This window comes from Esox lucius, chromosome 2, assembly GCF_011004845.1.
Source record: "Esox lucius isolate fEsoLuc1 chromosome 2, fEsoLuc1.pri, whole genome shotgun sequence".
Classification (NCBI taxonomy): domain Eukaryota; kingdom Metazoa; phylum Chordata; class Actinopteri; order Esociformes; family Esocidae; genus Esox; species Esox lucius.
The window spans coordinates 36,228,029-36,241,323 of NC_047570.1; the positions used below are offsets into that span (position 1 = coordinate 36,228,029).

The following is a 13,295-nucleotide window of genomic DNA, read 5'->3' on the forward strand; positions in this document are numbered from 1 at the left end:
ACAGATAATTCTGATGACTGCACCTCACCACCACAGTGACACGATCGCCATGGTGAACATATCATAAACTACATGATTCTCACCTTTTTAGCAAACCAGCATAGTGGTATTTCAGCCTTTACAATCACATTATAAACAACATTACTTTTTCCATTTTTAGGATGTAACGAACGCTCCAAACAACATGATCGTTTGTTTTATTAGCAAGCCAGCCCAGTGGCTTAACTATCTTTATAAACACATTATGAACTTCACCATTCGCTTCTTTAAAAGCCTACCAAGGAGTCATTTTGTCCCTGGCTCAAAAACACTAAACTCTGCCCGTAGTAATTTAATCAATATAATGTTACATTTGTTGGTTTCTCTGGAAACACATGAACAGTTCTCAATAATACCAGATAGGGACAATGGAGCTGGATCAGTACATCTGACCAAATGCACAGATCCTCTGCGCGGACAGCATTGCATGTATATTCCATACTTTTCTATTAAGATTATGTCAGTGTTCTGAATAATTGGTCAAAGCATTCTACAGAAACCAAGGACTCTCTGAATGCACCCCTTGTTTATGTGCAAGTTGTTAAGGTAGTTTAGGTGCTATCAGTTCTACCTTAAAGGATTGTGTTTTTACAAGCATGCTGCAATATCCTCTGCCCTCCTAAGGATTCAAGCTGTGATGATGGTCTGATGAATAAAAAAAGATGTAACCATATTTTCACTTGATTAGTTTCCATTTACATGGGAGACATTTTAACCCCTAAAAATTGCCTATGGAAATTGTATTTATATTATATTTTCTGAAGTTACACTTATTATTGTGAAAACTAGATAATACTATGAGATCAAATGCTTAATTCTAATGTGGTGTGTGCTCTCTAAAGAAACTGGAAATTATATAAAATATAGAATGTGTACAGATGTATGTTTTAGGGAATATGCTAATTGAGTGTACTTTTGCTTAAATTACAGCATAGTTTGGTCATTTGCTACTTCAGATAACATTAACACATGCCTAATGGTGTTTGGAGCAGAATTTATTTGACTTTCTGCCGTCACTGTTGCTTTATCCAATAGTTTCTTAAAGGCGTCAAAATGTCCAGTTGGTAATCAATGTATGTAAAATATTTCCGTAGGCTGAGGGCGGCGTTTAAGTTGAGTTCATTATGCAGGACACTGCCCTCGTGCATTAAAGAACGCATAAATTATACGCACTAATTCCACTAGTTGGGCATCCACTTTAATGAAGCCTCTTAATTAAAACCTATAACTGCATCATGGTTTTGTACAGGACGGAGATGCATATTTCCCTAGCCTGCGTGTGTGTTGTCTGTGTGTGTGTGTCTGTGTGTGTGTATGTGGTAACCTTCATATCTGACTGGATGTGTCCTCTTGCTGTGGCAACAAGGAAATCAGATAGATTAATATAAACACTGAATGGAGGGGCAGTAATAAAAACGTCCGAAATCATACCAACTGCTTTGAGAACAGATTCGCTAATTACACTTCAAAGACTTATGCAAATGGCCGATTTCTTTCACAGTGAAAACCTTTAGTGTCGTAACAGGAACGGACATTATTTTGACACCGTTCTGAGTAGAATTTTAATAATGGCAGCCTACCGGGGTAGCTACACTAAATTGCCTAATTGTTTTGTTTTCTAAAATAAAGTGTGTGAATATCATTCGTTCTCCTTCCCAGAGTCAAATGTATTAAATCCCACGCTTTGCCCAGGCAGCGCACCGGCTTGCTCTTCTGGAATTTGATTGTTCTAGTGAATTCATGGCTTCCGAAGTGTTTGTGATAATTAATAACGTTGCTATTGGTTAAAATAACATTGCAATATAATATGTACTTCAAATCATTCAAACGAATTTTTAAGTTGAAATCATATCATAAGGTCAGACCTTCCTGAAGGCTGGATTTCAACGTGCGTCAATTAAACTTTTCAGGGGATATATTGAGGTCGTTGCACAAAACACATGTAAATATATGTTTAAGTTAGAATCCCATCATAATTACATACATGTGACTGTTTTTTGCTTGTCGCTGTTAAAGACAGAAATTTAAAAGTTCCCAAAACACTACAATTGCGCCTCATAGTAGCTTAGGGTTGGAGATGTACCCGATGGTGTTCTGACTGGAACTTCAGACGAGGCACATCTGAGGATAAGATGTAACGCTATCAACCGTATTTAAAAAAAAAAAAAAATCAACGAACTGCGGCAGAGTTCTTAGAGCGATGACAGTGTGTACTGTTGGGCACTGTAACATAGTCACGCTTGCAAGGCGGGTTGACTCCTGGAATACCTCGGTGCGAGCGTGTGCGTGCGTCTGAGTGTGTGCGTTACGAAAAAATACAATTATTAATAATGGACAAAAATGGCAAAGGTGTCGACTATGGATCTGGAGTGATCCCTCTGGTCCGTAAACTATTTTATCGAAACTGTCCTCCCCAAAAGTAAATGTTGTGCAAACAGTGAGGGAGGGAGGGGGGGGGGCACATTTAAATTCCAAAGAGGTTTTCAGAACTCGTTTCCAAGTCCCCCAGTCAGCAATGTGTTGGTGAAAATCACTCTTTTTGTCTCATGGAAAAAAAGCTAAATCTACACTGGTGGCCCGGTCTAACTTTGCTATTCTTTACGTTTTCTATTCAAGTGAATGGGAGAGAATGAAGTGCATAGAGGCCATTTATTTGATCTAGTCTATAGCATGCAGTGTTGGAATCCTAATATATTTGTTTATACTTAGGGATGGGGGTTTGAGTCGAGAAAATCCAGAAGAAGCAGTTAATCTATGATAGTGAATACCTCTAATGTGCGTCGTTGAGGAATACCGTCTCAAAGGAGAGTTTGTGATTAGCCTATAAGAGTGCTAGCTTATATGAATAATGGTGAAATTGTAGTTCAGGGTCTCAGACTCAAATATTATCCCGAATTGAGAGTTTCGTATTGCGCATGTAGTATATTATCTGTACAAATAGACAAATAAATACACATATGCACTTTACAACTTATAAGAAGTTCAAGAAATATATATCGCGATATATCAGTCATTGAAGATAACAGGAAAAAAAGATTCCTTTTAACACCTGTTGGTAAGCGAAACTGACCTAAATGTTTTTCATCTTCTTCAATTCTGTAAAAAAAATATAGTCGAATATATTAATAGATAAAGCTAAAATTATTGCTCTCGAAAATAAAACAATAAAACGAGTAATGTAGGCCTATTACCTTATTTGGCTAATACATTATGCGCCTCTGCAATAATTGCAAACATTATCCTAGCCTATTGCTTCTATTTCTAGGTTGATTAAACCCCTACGAACATACTAATTAAAAAGAGCATTTTATAACAATCCTTAAAATTGTGTGTGCGTGTGTGTGTGTGTGTGTGTGTTGTGGGTGTGTGTGTGTTGTGTTGTGTGTTAGTGTTCTGTCCAGTTAAGAATTCACACTGAAATGTAACATGATGTTTACGCAATTTTTAATGGGAAAATATTTTGATGACCAATAATTTAGTGCAGACATATGGGACAACTGGAGGAGCACGCATGCGTTCAGCAAACACAACAACAACAACTGTTTAGAAATAGCATGCTTTTCATGTACACAGAGGACGTACAAATATACCGCATTTTATACACCCAGGGTCACCACAGATTTTTTAAATTAAATGGTCCACAGAACAACTACAGATCTGCAAACTACAGATAATCTAAAACATCTAACGAAAAAAAGTGCATTTTACACAGTTCAATATATTCTTGCATTGAATTCAAATATTTCGAAAGTTTTTAATGCAGACAACGTGGCACCAGTAGATCCTTAAATATCAGTTTTTCAGGAGTTGTTATTTTAAATGTCACCACTGCGACTCATTTTTTATTCTCCTACAAACTAGATTGGCTATTTGGTGTAGCAAATGCAATACGCATTAAAGAAAGCAGTCGTCAAAATATGGTCAAGTTAAATTTAATTCACAAAGTTGAATTAATTGAATGATAATATTGGCCTCCAATTCATCCTAACAAAAATGCAACAAAATATTTTGATAAGATTTTCTCAACTGTAATAGAGACCGGGAACTGTTTTACAATTTTGCGAGATTGCATGGCTAAGCAAGAAAAAATATACTGATAATAAATGTCAAATTGCAGTGCTTTTGAAGATAATCTCAGAATGTAATTATTCTTAAATTACTTGAAAAGGTATCAGAAACATGTTGGCTAATACACGCGTCATAGAAAAAGACTGGTTGCCTACCAGCCACAGCATTTCGTAAAACATCTAAGTACATCGATAAACCACAAAAAGCAAATCGCTTGCCTTATAATGATTGTAGACCAGATTTTGCTCGGCCTTAGTGGGTTGTCATGGATGATAAAACAATAAAATAAGCTTTGGAGATGTTGATACTTGTGTCTCTTTTAAGAAGTTCATTATAAGTCCCATGCGTAAACGTTATGTCAGTGCACGGATACTACGGACTGCATGGCCGACGCCGGATTTGTGAGCGCCTCGCTCGGCGTAGCGGGGCTGCTTTGGCTGGTAGCTGTCTGAGGGGACGTGGGGCTCAGAGACTGGGGAGAGTTCGCGAGGAAAGCCGGAATGTGCGTCGGCAACGCCGACAGCCCTGGCATCGAAGTAGGGGTGGGCTTGATTGGCACGGGGATGGCAGGTAGCGTCTGCCCGCCATGGCAAAAAGACTTGAGGGGCATTCCGTAGGCGGAATAATCACTGGCCATGGAGATGGGAGCCACCGTGTCCATGACACTGGAGCTGTACATATGGGGCCAGGCGCTGGTGAGCTGGTTGTGCAGCGGGTAGCCCGCCGACATGGACTGCATGGTGGAAAAGGCCAGCCCGCCTGGCATTTTGTACTCTCGGGCGATTATGTTCTCGATGGCGAACGGGTGTTTGAACGTCGACGGTTGGTGGGAGACCCCTATGTTGTAACCGGACATCTGCGGGAGATGCGTGCCCGACGCGGCCAATGCGCTCAGTCGGAGTTTGGCTTGCTGCTGGAGGTAATGGGCGGCGTCCGAAGGCTTGCTCTGCGCGAGATGCTCGGACGCCATCATCATCAACTTGAAACGTTTACGGCGCCGCAAAAAACTTCCGTTCTCGAACATGTCCCCGCAGCTTGGATGAAGAGCCCAGAAACTCCCTTTCCCCGGCTGGTCCGGCCGCCTGGGAATTTTAATAAAACAGTCGTTGAAAGACAGGTTGTGTCGTAAGGAGTTCTGCCACCGCTGTGTGTTCTCTCTGTAGTATGGGAATCTGTCCATGATGAATTTGTAGATCTCGCTAAGAGGAAGCATCTTCTCTGGGCAGGATTGGATAGCCATGGCGGTGAGAGAGATGTAAGAGTATGGAGGTTTCTGATCACTGTACGTGTTTCTCCCCGGACGAGGCATTCTGTTGGACTTTCTGTCAACAAAAAAGACTAGGCTGAACGGCGTCTCAATACAGTTAGCGATAGTTCTTGGTTTCTTCTTAGGCAAATGGGGGAGAGAGAGAAGTCTTTCCAAAACTCATTGAAAGAAAGTAATACGCTGGGACAGGTTGTTCAAAACATCATTACGCACGCGTAAAACTCCATACATTGTTTTAAAAACGCAGAGTAAAACTGCAACATCCACGCAAGTAAAAGTTACAGAAACTATGCCAGCATGCAACGAAGCAAGGCACTCACTGTCCGTGTCCTCCGTGGACTGATCACTCAGCTTTTGTGGTCTGTGGGTCTTGAAAACAGCCGTCCTATGAAAACAGTCTCCTTCTCTCCCACAAATGGCCGTACGGTGCGTAATCTTTAGTTAAGCAAGCGACAATAAGCTTATTTTCCCCCCCACACCACACCACGACTCTCTGAATGGATCCCGGTATGTTGTGTCCCTTCTTGTGATGAGCAGAGCTAAGTAGCTGCTACTTCCATGTCCTTCCCCTAACCGTCTGATAGTTTAATGTGGTGACAGGAGGAGAAAAGCCCCCCGTAGAGGGGCTTCATTAATGTGGCACTTCGCTATCACATGACAATCGCCTTGGGGGGGGGGGGGGGGGGGGGGGGGGACTACTCGCGGAGGAGAAAGCAAAGGCATAATCTGGATTCATTTACACCTATTTACATGGACACCTTGAGCCAATAGAAATCATTTCATTTGAAGACAGTGGGAAGGGGTGAAAAGGCACAGCGACCCACCGGATATGAAGTGTGAGGGCGATGGAAGCCCGGTTACGCGGCCGTGTGAAGGTATGCAGATAACCTTTTGTGGACCAAGCAGGGATGCTTAGTCAACTATTTGCATTTACAAATAGAGCTACTAAGCATTTTTATGTTTGGCATGGAGGGGTCGTCGTTTCTTTGGTAAGGCCTCGCTATTTGATCAGTATTGTGCTTTAGCTTAGTTTTGTTTACATGTCCTCGCTTATATTTTTGTTTGAGCGGTTTAGAGAGAGTGAATTGAACAGCTGTTGAATCATCATGAATGTGCAAAAATCTGCAGATCTGTAGTCATCGTACTGGTGAGAAGCAACCTCTGTGTGCTCCTTTCGATTAATTAACACAGCTTAACAACTGAATACATGACTGTTAAGCATTCCTTAAATACATTATTTTTTCCTCTACTAGATTATCTTAAATGTATTGTCAATACACTTCCCATGAATACTATGCATAATATTGATTGCTTACTTGAAATAATATTAATTGCTTACTCTCGGTGAGTGCACGTGTGCCTAAAGCGCGTACAAGTGTCCAAAAGCATGCGCGCGATATTGTGGGAAACTTAGCAGTTATCAGAAAATAGCTTTTGTGGATATGATGCAAAAAACTATTTCAGGTAAGGTAAGTATTTTTTTCTTCTTTCTTTGTTATTGTTTTTACCTACGATTCCACAAAATGGTGATGAAGTTATACATCCACGTTATATTTTATAACTGGGTTATTTTATTGTCTCAAGTAGAAATGTATCCGCCATGCAACGTTTTGTTTGCAGACTCCCAAAAAGTTAAGAGCAAACGTCCAAACAAAATACTCTGCGTGTATTAACAGATTTAAATTAAGCCAGTCATTGACATGTAAAACTCCGGTGGTTTCGGGTCTCACGACAAAGCCATAGAAACGGAATAAAATACCAATAAGTCAATTATGTGAGTGTGAACCTAATGGGAACGTATTCAGATCAACGGACATTCTTCACTCTGTAAACTGACCCCGCTCACCCTGCAGATCTCCCTCCCAGCCAACCACCTTCCCTTTCTGCTTGGCCACGCACATCCCAATGAGAAGGACCACACGCACTCTCGGATCAACTCATAATATATGCTAATTTCTCTCCATGCGTCCATAATAAACTGAATCATTATTCAGACTGTAGAGGTGAGCGGGGATAAAGCGAGCCCGGGATGCGAGCCTGTGGTAATCTAATCCATAGAGGGAAACTGTGTTGTGCAGTCAGCCAGACAGTCACTCACTCATCCGTCGTTTCCAAAGATTTTAAAGTGTGTGAAGAGATTTGTCCAGCTCTCCGCGTGTTGATATCGAAACGGTAGCAGGAAGGTATAAAGACCTAGCCTATATAATTAACATTATTGGCTTTCCGTTATTTAATATACAGGAGCATAGGCCCACATGCAGATACGTCGTAATTAAATTAATAATTATCAAAATATATTTATTACAACATCGTTTCTTCTTTCAAAATATTTACAGTCACATGTTTTAAACAATACATTGAATTTAAATAAAATAAATGTAGATAGGTCTAATTTCAATAAATCAACCACAAAGTAGTGTGACAAATACATTGTTACACGATTACTCAAATCTAATGAAACCTTTTAATTACAGTTAACTTTTGCTCCAAATTTAGTGCTAATCTTTATTTACGCTACTGATTTTGAGCTAGGCTACATCTGTCCAGTAAGTTTTTTTTCTCCAAATCTGCGGGGAAAATTCCGCCACCATCATTCAGAGCAGATGAACTCGCCTTTCTCCTCTTTTCCAAAAGAGCCTGTTGAATCCCCAGTAGATCAACTGTATAATGTGTGCACTGTTTGGTCATTTGTACAAGCGGAACAAAGGTTGAGCTAAGCCAAATTGCATTGCACTTGTGAACCGGCTCCTGGTCTGAAGTAGCTTTTGCTGCGGGGAACGGAGAACAATTTTGTGCGTGTCTTTAAAAAAGACCCAAAAGAGCTCAAACAAAGGAGCTCTCCGCAGCATCTCAAAAGTAGAGTAGCGATGCGTGCCATTCCCAGGGCGACCGGGACAAAGAGCCGGGTCATGGAGGGAGAAAGGGGGATCCAACATCCACTTTCACACGTCGGTCCTACGCTGCTGCACCGGAGCACAAAGGAAAACAAATGTTGCCCCCCCGCAAAAAAAATCGCCTCCGTTCCAAAAGCAACAAATGATAGCTGAATATCCTTGTCAGAAAGATTGGTTAGTAAATGTAAATTAGCAACCAATATTATGCAGAAACATGAACTCTCTGAATGGCGAAGTTCATTTGTAGTCTACTTTAAGAACGACTGCGTCTAAAATAAAGACAACAAACTCCTGAAAGGTTTAGCTTTTGTTATAAGTTTAATACACATTTATAATATTTGCATTGTGCCCCAGGAAACTAAACGAGATGGATCGTGGCATTAAAGTACGCTTGAAAACGGAATGGTATTAAATTGTTTATAATAAAAAGGTAGCTGCATTCTGTTAAAATAATTAAAAAATAAACACACACACGTAAGAACAGGGTTTTCCCCCTGTACAAATCAAAAAGTGAGGAGGAAGCCCGTCAAGTGGACAGGCGGCCTACACCAATTAAAAAACCTGGTGTAATGTTATGGTGCGATGCCCCCCCCCCTCCCCACACCACCACTACTACTCCGGTTTACGTCACCTGGTTTTGTTGGTATTGGATCTATGTCCCGCTGTGATCACTGTAAAACGCAGTGAACTGAACATGGGCTGCATCGTATTATCATTAGTCAGCTCTTACTGAAGGCAATGTAGATTTACTAAAAACGAATGAATAAACAAATTGCAAGTGCTTGCGGTGTATATTACATTGTCTACGCAAACATTTGCATACACAAGTAATTAATTAAATGAACTCTGTCAAACAAAGTCTTACTTGGAAATGTATCCAAAAAAAAATCTCCAGCTTGATGTGCAACATATGTTTATATTATTAGAGTCAGAATAACAAAAATAATAGTTATTATCAATATTTTTCTCATGCAGTGTTATTCTTAATATTATTATTATTATTGTGACGTTTCATTTTTGTAGATTTGACCATAAACTTAAATATCACAAGGTTATTCATAGATGGCTTACTGGCTTTGATAGCCTATAACACTGTAGGTAACTTGACTTAGTGGCAGGTGTCTGAGCCGGCACTTGACTCAATAGTGAATCTGACCATAAATTATTGTAATAAAGGTATATGGCGGGACCCTTTCCTGAACTGCTCATTACAATCGGAACTGTATAGCGGTGTGAACTAACGCAGAGCTACTGTACTATATGAACACTACGGATATTCAAGAAGACGGTGTCAATTAATTAGAATACAGAGAGACCTCATTAAGGCACTCAAAGCCCTTTTAGTGCTAAGTAGAGAAGGGGAGGTGTGTGTGTTTGTGTGTGTGTCCATGTTTGTGTGTGTGTGTGTGGGGGGGGGGGGTTAAGCCAGACGTTTTTTTTGCTTTAACGAACATTATTCTGTTCAATCATTTTCCTTCATTATTATAGCCGAAGCACTAAAGGTTGCCTTCCGCGGATTTTATTAAATTATTAATTAAAGGAGAATAATTAATTCACAAGTAAAGAAGAACATGCCGACAAGAAACGTAGATGGATACAAATACAGTTTGATTTAAGAACGGACGCAACATTAGAACATTAAATGTCGAATTATTGGTAATGATAGAAGTGCGCCTTGGACCATCATAGCTGTAATAAAATTTAAAAAACACAAACAGAGCTGCAAAATTAACAGACCTTTGGATTGATTAGTATTCCTGATTGTATATTGAATGGATACTGGAAACTTGAATATTTGCCATTGTCAGAATGGAGTTCAGTGTTTTGGTTTCGCTGAGTTCGGATTCAACAAGAAAATGTGATGCCATATTATCAGCACAATCTGAACGATTTAAAAATGGTAGAAACGACTGAGTTGTGTATTTACCTCACAAACTCTGAGGTAAGGGGAATGGAAGCCCGGTTATATACAAAGGGACTCCTATTTAAAGACTCTGAGCGGGACATTAATTCCGCACATCAACGATAGGCTATTAATTATGCAATTTTAAATCTCTAAACATTTCCCCCCAAAAGGTTAAAGAGATAAATATTGGGCCTGAGACTGTACTCACAAAGGAGACGCAAGCTGTCTAGGACAGAAGGGGGGGTCTCTCCAAAGCAGACCCCGAATTAATATGCATGTAAAATTAATTAGCTGTTTCACCGTGACATCAAAATAAGTACCTGCGAAAAGAAAACCCTCTGGGCATTTTGAACATATGCTGGAATTATCGTTAATTGAGTGATTACATAAATTAGGCATTCATTTTACAATACATCAAGTAAGAAGATCTCTCAATTAATGGTGCATAAATTGAGAGTTGAAGTGGCGCGGAGGAACTTGAGAAGGTCTGGGCAACTCCCCGAGGTCAGTCTTTGATTGCACCTGACCATCACTCCGTTTCCGGTTCAAATGGGAGCGGTAGAACGACAGGAAGCAACTGTGAAGGAGTTTAGAATTTAGATCAATCCCGAGAAGGGAAGATTCTAGAAGCCCCGAGGCGATCATTAGCACCGATAGGATTCCATTCACGTTGATTCCCATGTGCTCCCTAAACGCCGCTGGCTATGCAGGTATACAGGCACTATATTCGATCTCTAGCCTCTCTTCATACTTCAGGAGAACTACTGCCGTAAAATGAAGAACATTAAAATATATACACATGAAATAGAAATATTAAATGTTTTTTCTTAAATTATTATATACAATCATTCTAACAAGCTGCACCTTCTTTCAGGTTCCCAGAAAGTACATTTAGCAATTTTCTGATAGTAAGATGATACTATGACTTAATAGCCCACTACTGTGTAATAAACTGAATGTCAATTTAAAGTAAAAGTGGATATTCTTTCACAGGCCATATGGACTGGTTGTGGTGATAGTTACTGCTAGTTAAGTAGAAAGCAATTAAGCCACACTCCACTTGCAAGAAAACTGTTACACACTCTTGTGATAGTTACACCATGGGGTTAACCATCACAATTATTAGTTAGGAATTACATATTTTGAATATCAAATCTTAGATAACTAGGCAACTTAGCAACATTATAAATAGTCATAATAAAATTATTGGGGACATGGATATTATTCTAAACATCTGGATATGAGAATGAGGAATACCCAACTTCCTGGGAATCCTGGAGGTCACTGTGGACAGCATAAGGAGACACCCCTCTGGTGCTGTTGCCCTGTGATCTTAATGGAGACAGCCCTCTGGTGCTGTAGCCCTGTGATCTTAAGGGTGACAGCCCTCTGGTGCTGTAGCTCTGTGATCTTAAGGAGATAGCCCTCTGGTGATGTAGCTCTATGATCTTAAGGAGACATGCCTCTGGTGCTGTAGCTCTGTGATCTTAAGGAGACAGCCCTCTGGTGCTGTAGCTCTGTGATCTTAAGGAGACAGCCCTCTGGTGCTGTAGCTCTGTGATCTTAAGGAGACAGCCCTCTGGTTCTGTAGCTCTGCGATCTTAAGGAGACAGCCCTCTGGTGCTGTAGCTCTGTGATCTTAAGGAGACAGCCCTCTGGTGTTGTAGCCGTGCAGCTGTATCTTACTATTGGGAACATCTGGCTGCCTTCTGGTGCGTTTGGTCGCAAATCCTCCCTACAGCTGGTGCCCAGGTGTTTAGAAGATGGATAGCATGCCATTACATCTCCTCTCTCCTCTCTGTTTCTTTCTCTATCCACTGTATCCATTTCTCTTTATCTCCCTGTTTCTTTTACTCTTTCTCAGTGTCTATGTTCAGTCTGTCTCTCTCTCTCGCTCTCTCTCTGTTGTAAATCTTTCTACCATACACCTCCAACTTGCTCGATTGTCAGAATTGCCATTTGTACTTGCATTTGCCTAATTGCACAACTATTCATTCCCACTTGCACATACATATGCTTAATACTCCCCTCCCATATTTGCTTTCATTGCACATCTATTAATTTGACTTGTACCATGCACTTCACTTAATACTTGCAAATTTCCTGCCCTCTTCTATTTGCACTTCTTGCTAGCTAACTGCATTTCTTTGTACTGTATTTGTACTGTTCAATGACAAAGTTGAATCTAATCAGATTTCTCTCCCTCTCTGTGTGTCTGTGATCATTCTGTGTGTCTGTGATCATTCTGCGTGTCTGTGATCATTATGTGTGTCTGTGTTCATTCTGTGTGTCTGTAATCATTCTGTGTGTCTATGATTAGTGTCTCTCCTTTTTTCTCACCCTTCCCATTTTCTGTCTAAGAGGACACAGTGAGGGCTAGAGGACAGCAGAAGAGCTGGGATAATAAACTCAAAATGAACAACACCAACAAAATCATCCACTTATTGCATTCATTTAGCTGACGTCATTATGATAAAAACATACCAAACAAAGGTGAAGCTTAAAAAAGAAAATGTTGTTGCTAATTGCAGTGGCTGAACTTAAAGGGAAAACCTTTTTAAAATTCACACTAGTGTGTTAAACGTATTATTGTATATCATTCTCACATAAATGGAGACAATTGATCACAGTGTGGTGGCTACTTTTAGTTGGAGCGGGGAGGTGGGGCTACTGTTCACTAGGACTGGACCTCCACGCGTCTTAATTTTCCCTCCTGTTGTATGACCCCTATGGAGACTCACAGAAATAGCTGGAATGAGGGACATGAGTGCTCCAACACTCCAGTAGCTGCAGACAGAACCGTGTGACCAAGCAATGCCGCTGGCCACGTGTCCCAAATGGCACCCTAACCCCTTTGCAGTGTACCACAGTATGTACAGGATAGGGTTTGATTTGGAACGGTGGGACAGGTTAACCGAGAACGGATGAGGAAAGTGAGCTTGTTTTCTCCCTGTGTTTCTGACAGAAGTGGCGGAGGGCGAACTGACGTGGAAGTTAAATCCGCGTGACCGTCTATGTTGCCTGGGAGACGCTGGGGGGGCCGGTCAGTGTGTACCCACGGCCTCAGAGACGCCAGGGGGCCGGTCAGTGTATACCCACGGCCTCTGAGACACTGGGGGGC

General features: G+C 40.8%; 1 protein-coding gene across 1 annotated transcript; it reads right to left on the minus strand.

The window, feature by feature from the left end:
* Positions 1–3,466: 3,466 nt before the first annotated feature.
* On the minus strand, positions 3,467–5,952 carry LOC105021102 (forkhead box protein B1). Its single transcript, XM_010888576.3, has one exon. The coding sequence runs from the start codon at positions 5,414–5,416 to the stop codon at positions 4,466–4,468; it is 951 nt and encodes a 316-aa protein (XP_010886878.1). The 5' UTR covers positions 5,417–5,952; the 3' UTR covers positions 3,467–4,465.
* Positions 5,953–13,295: the final 7,343 nt, after the last annotated feature.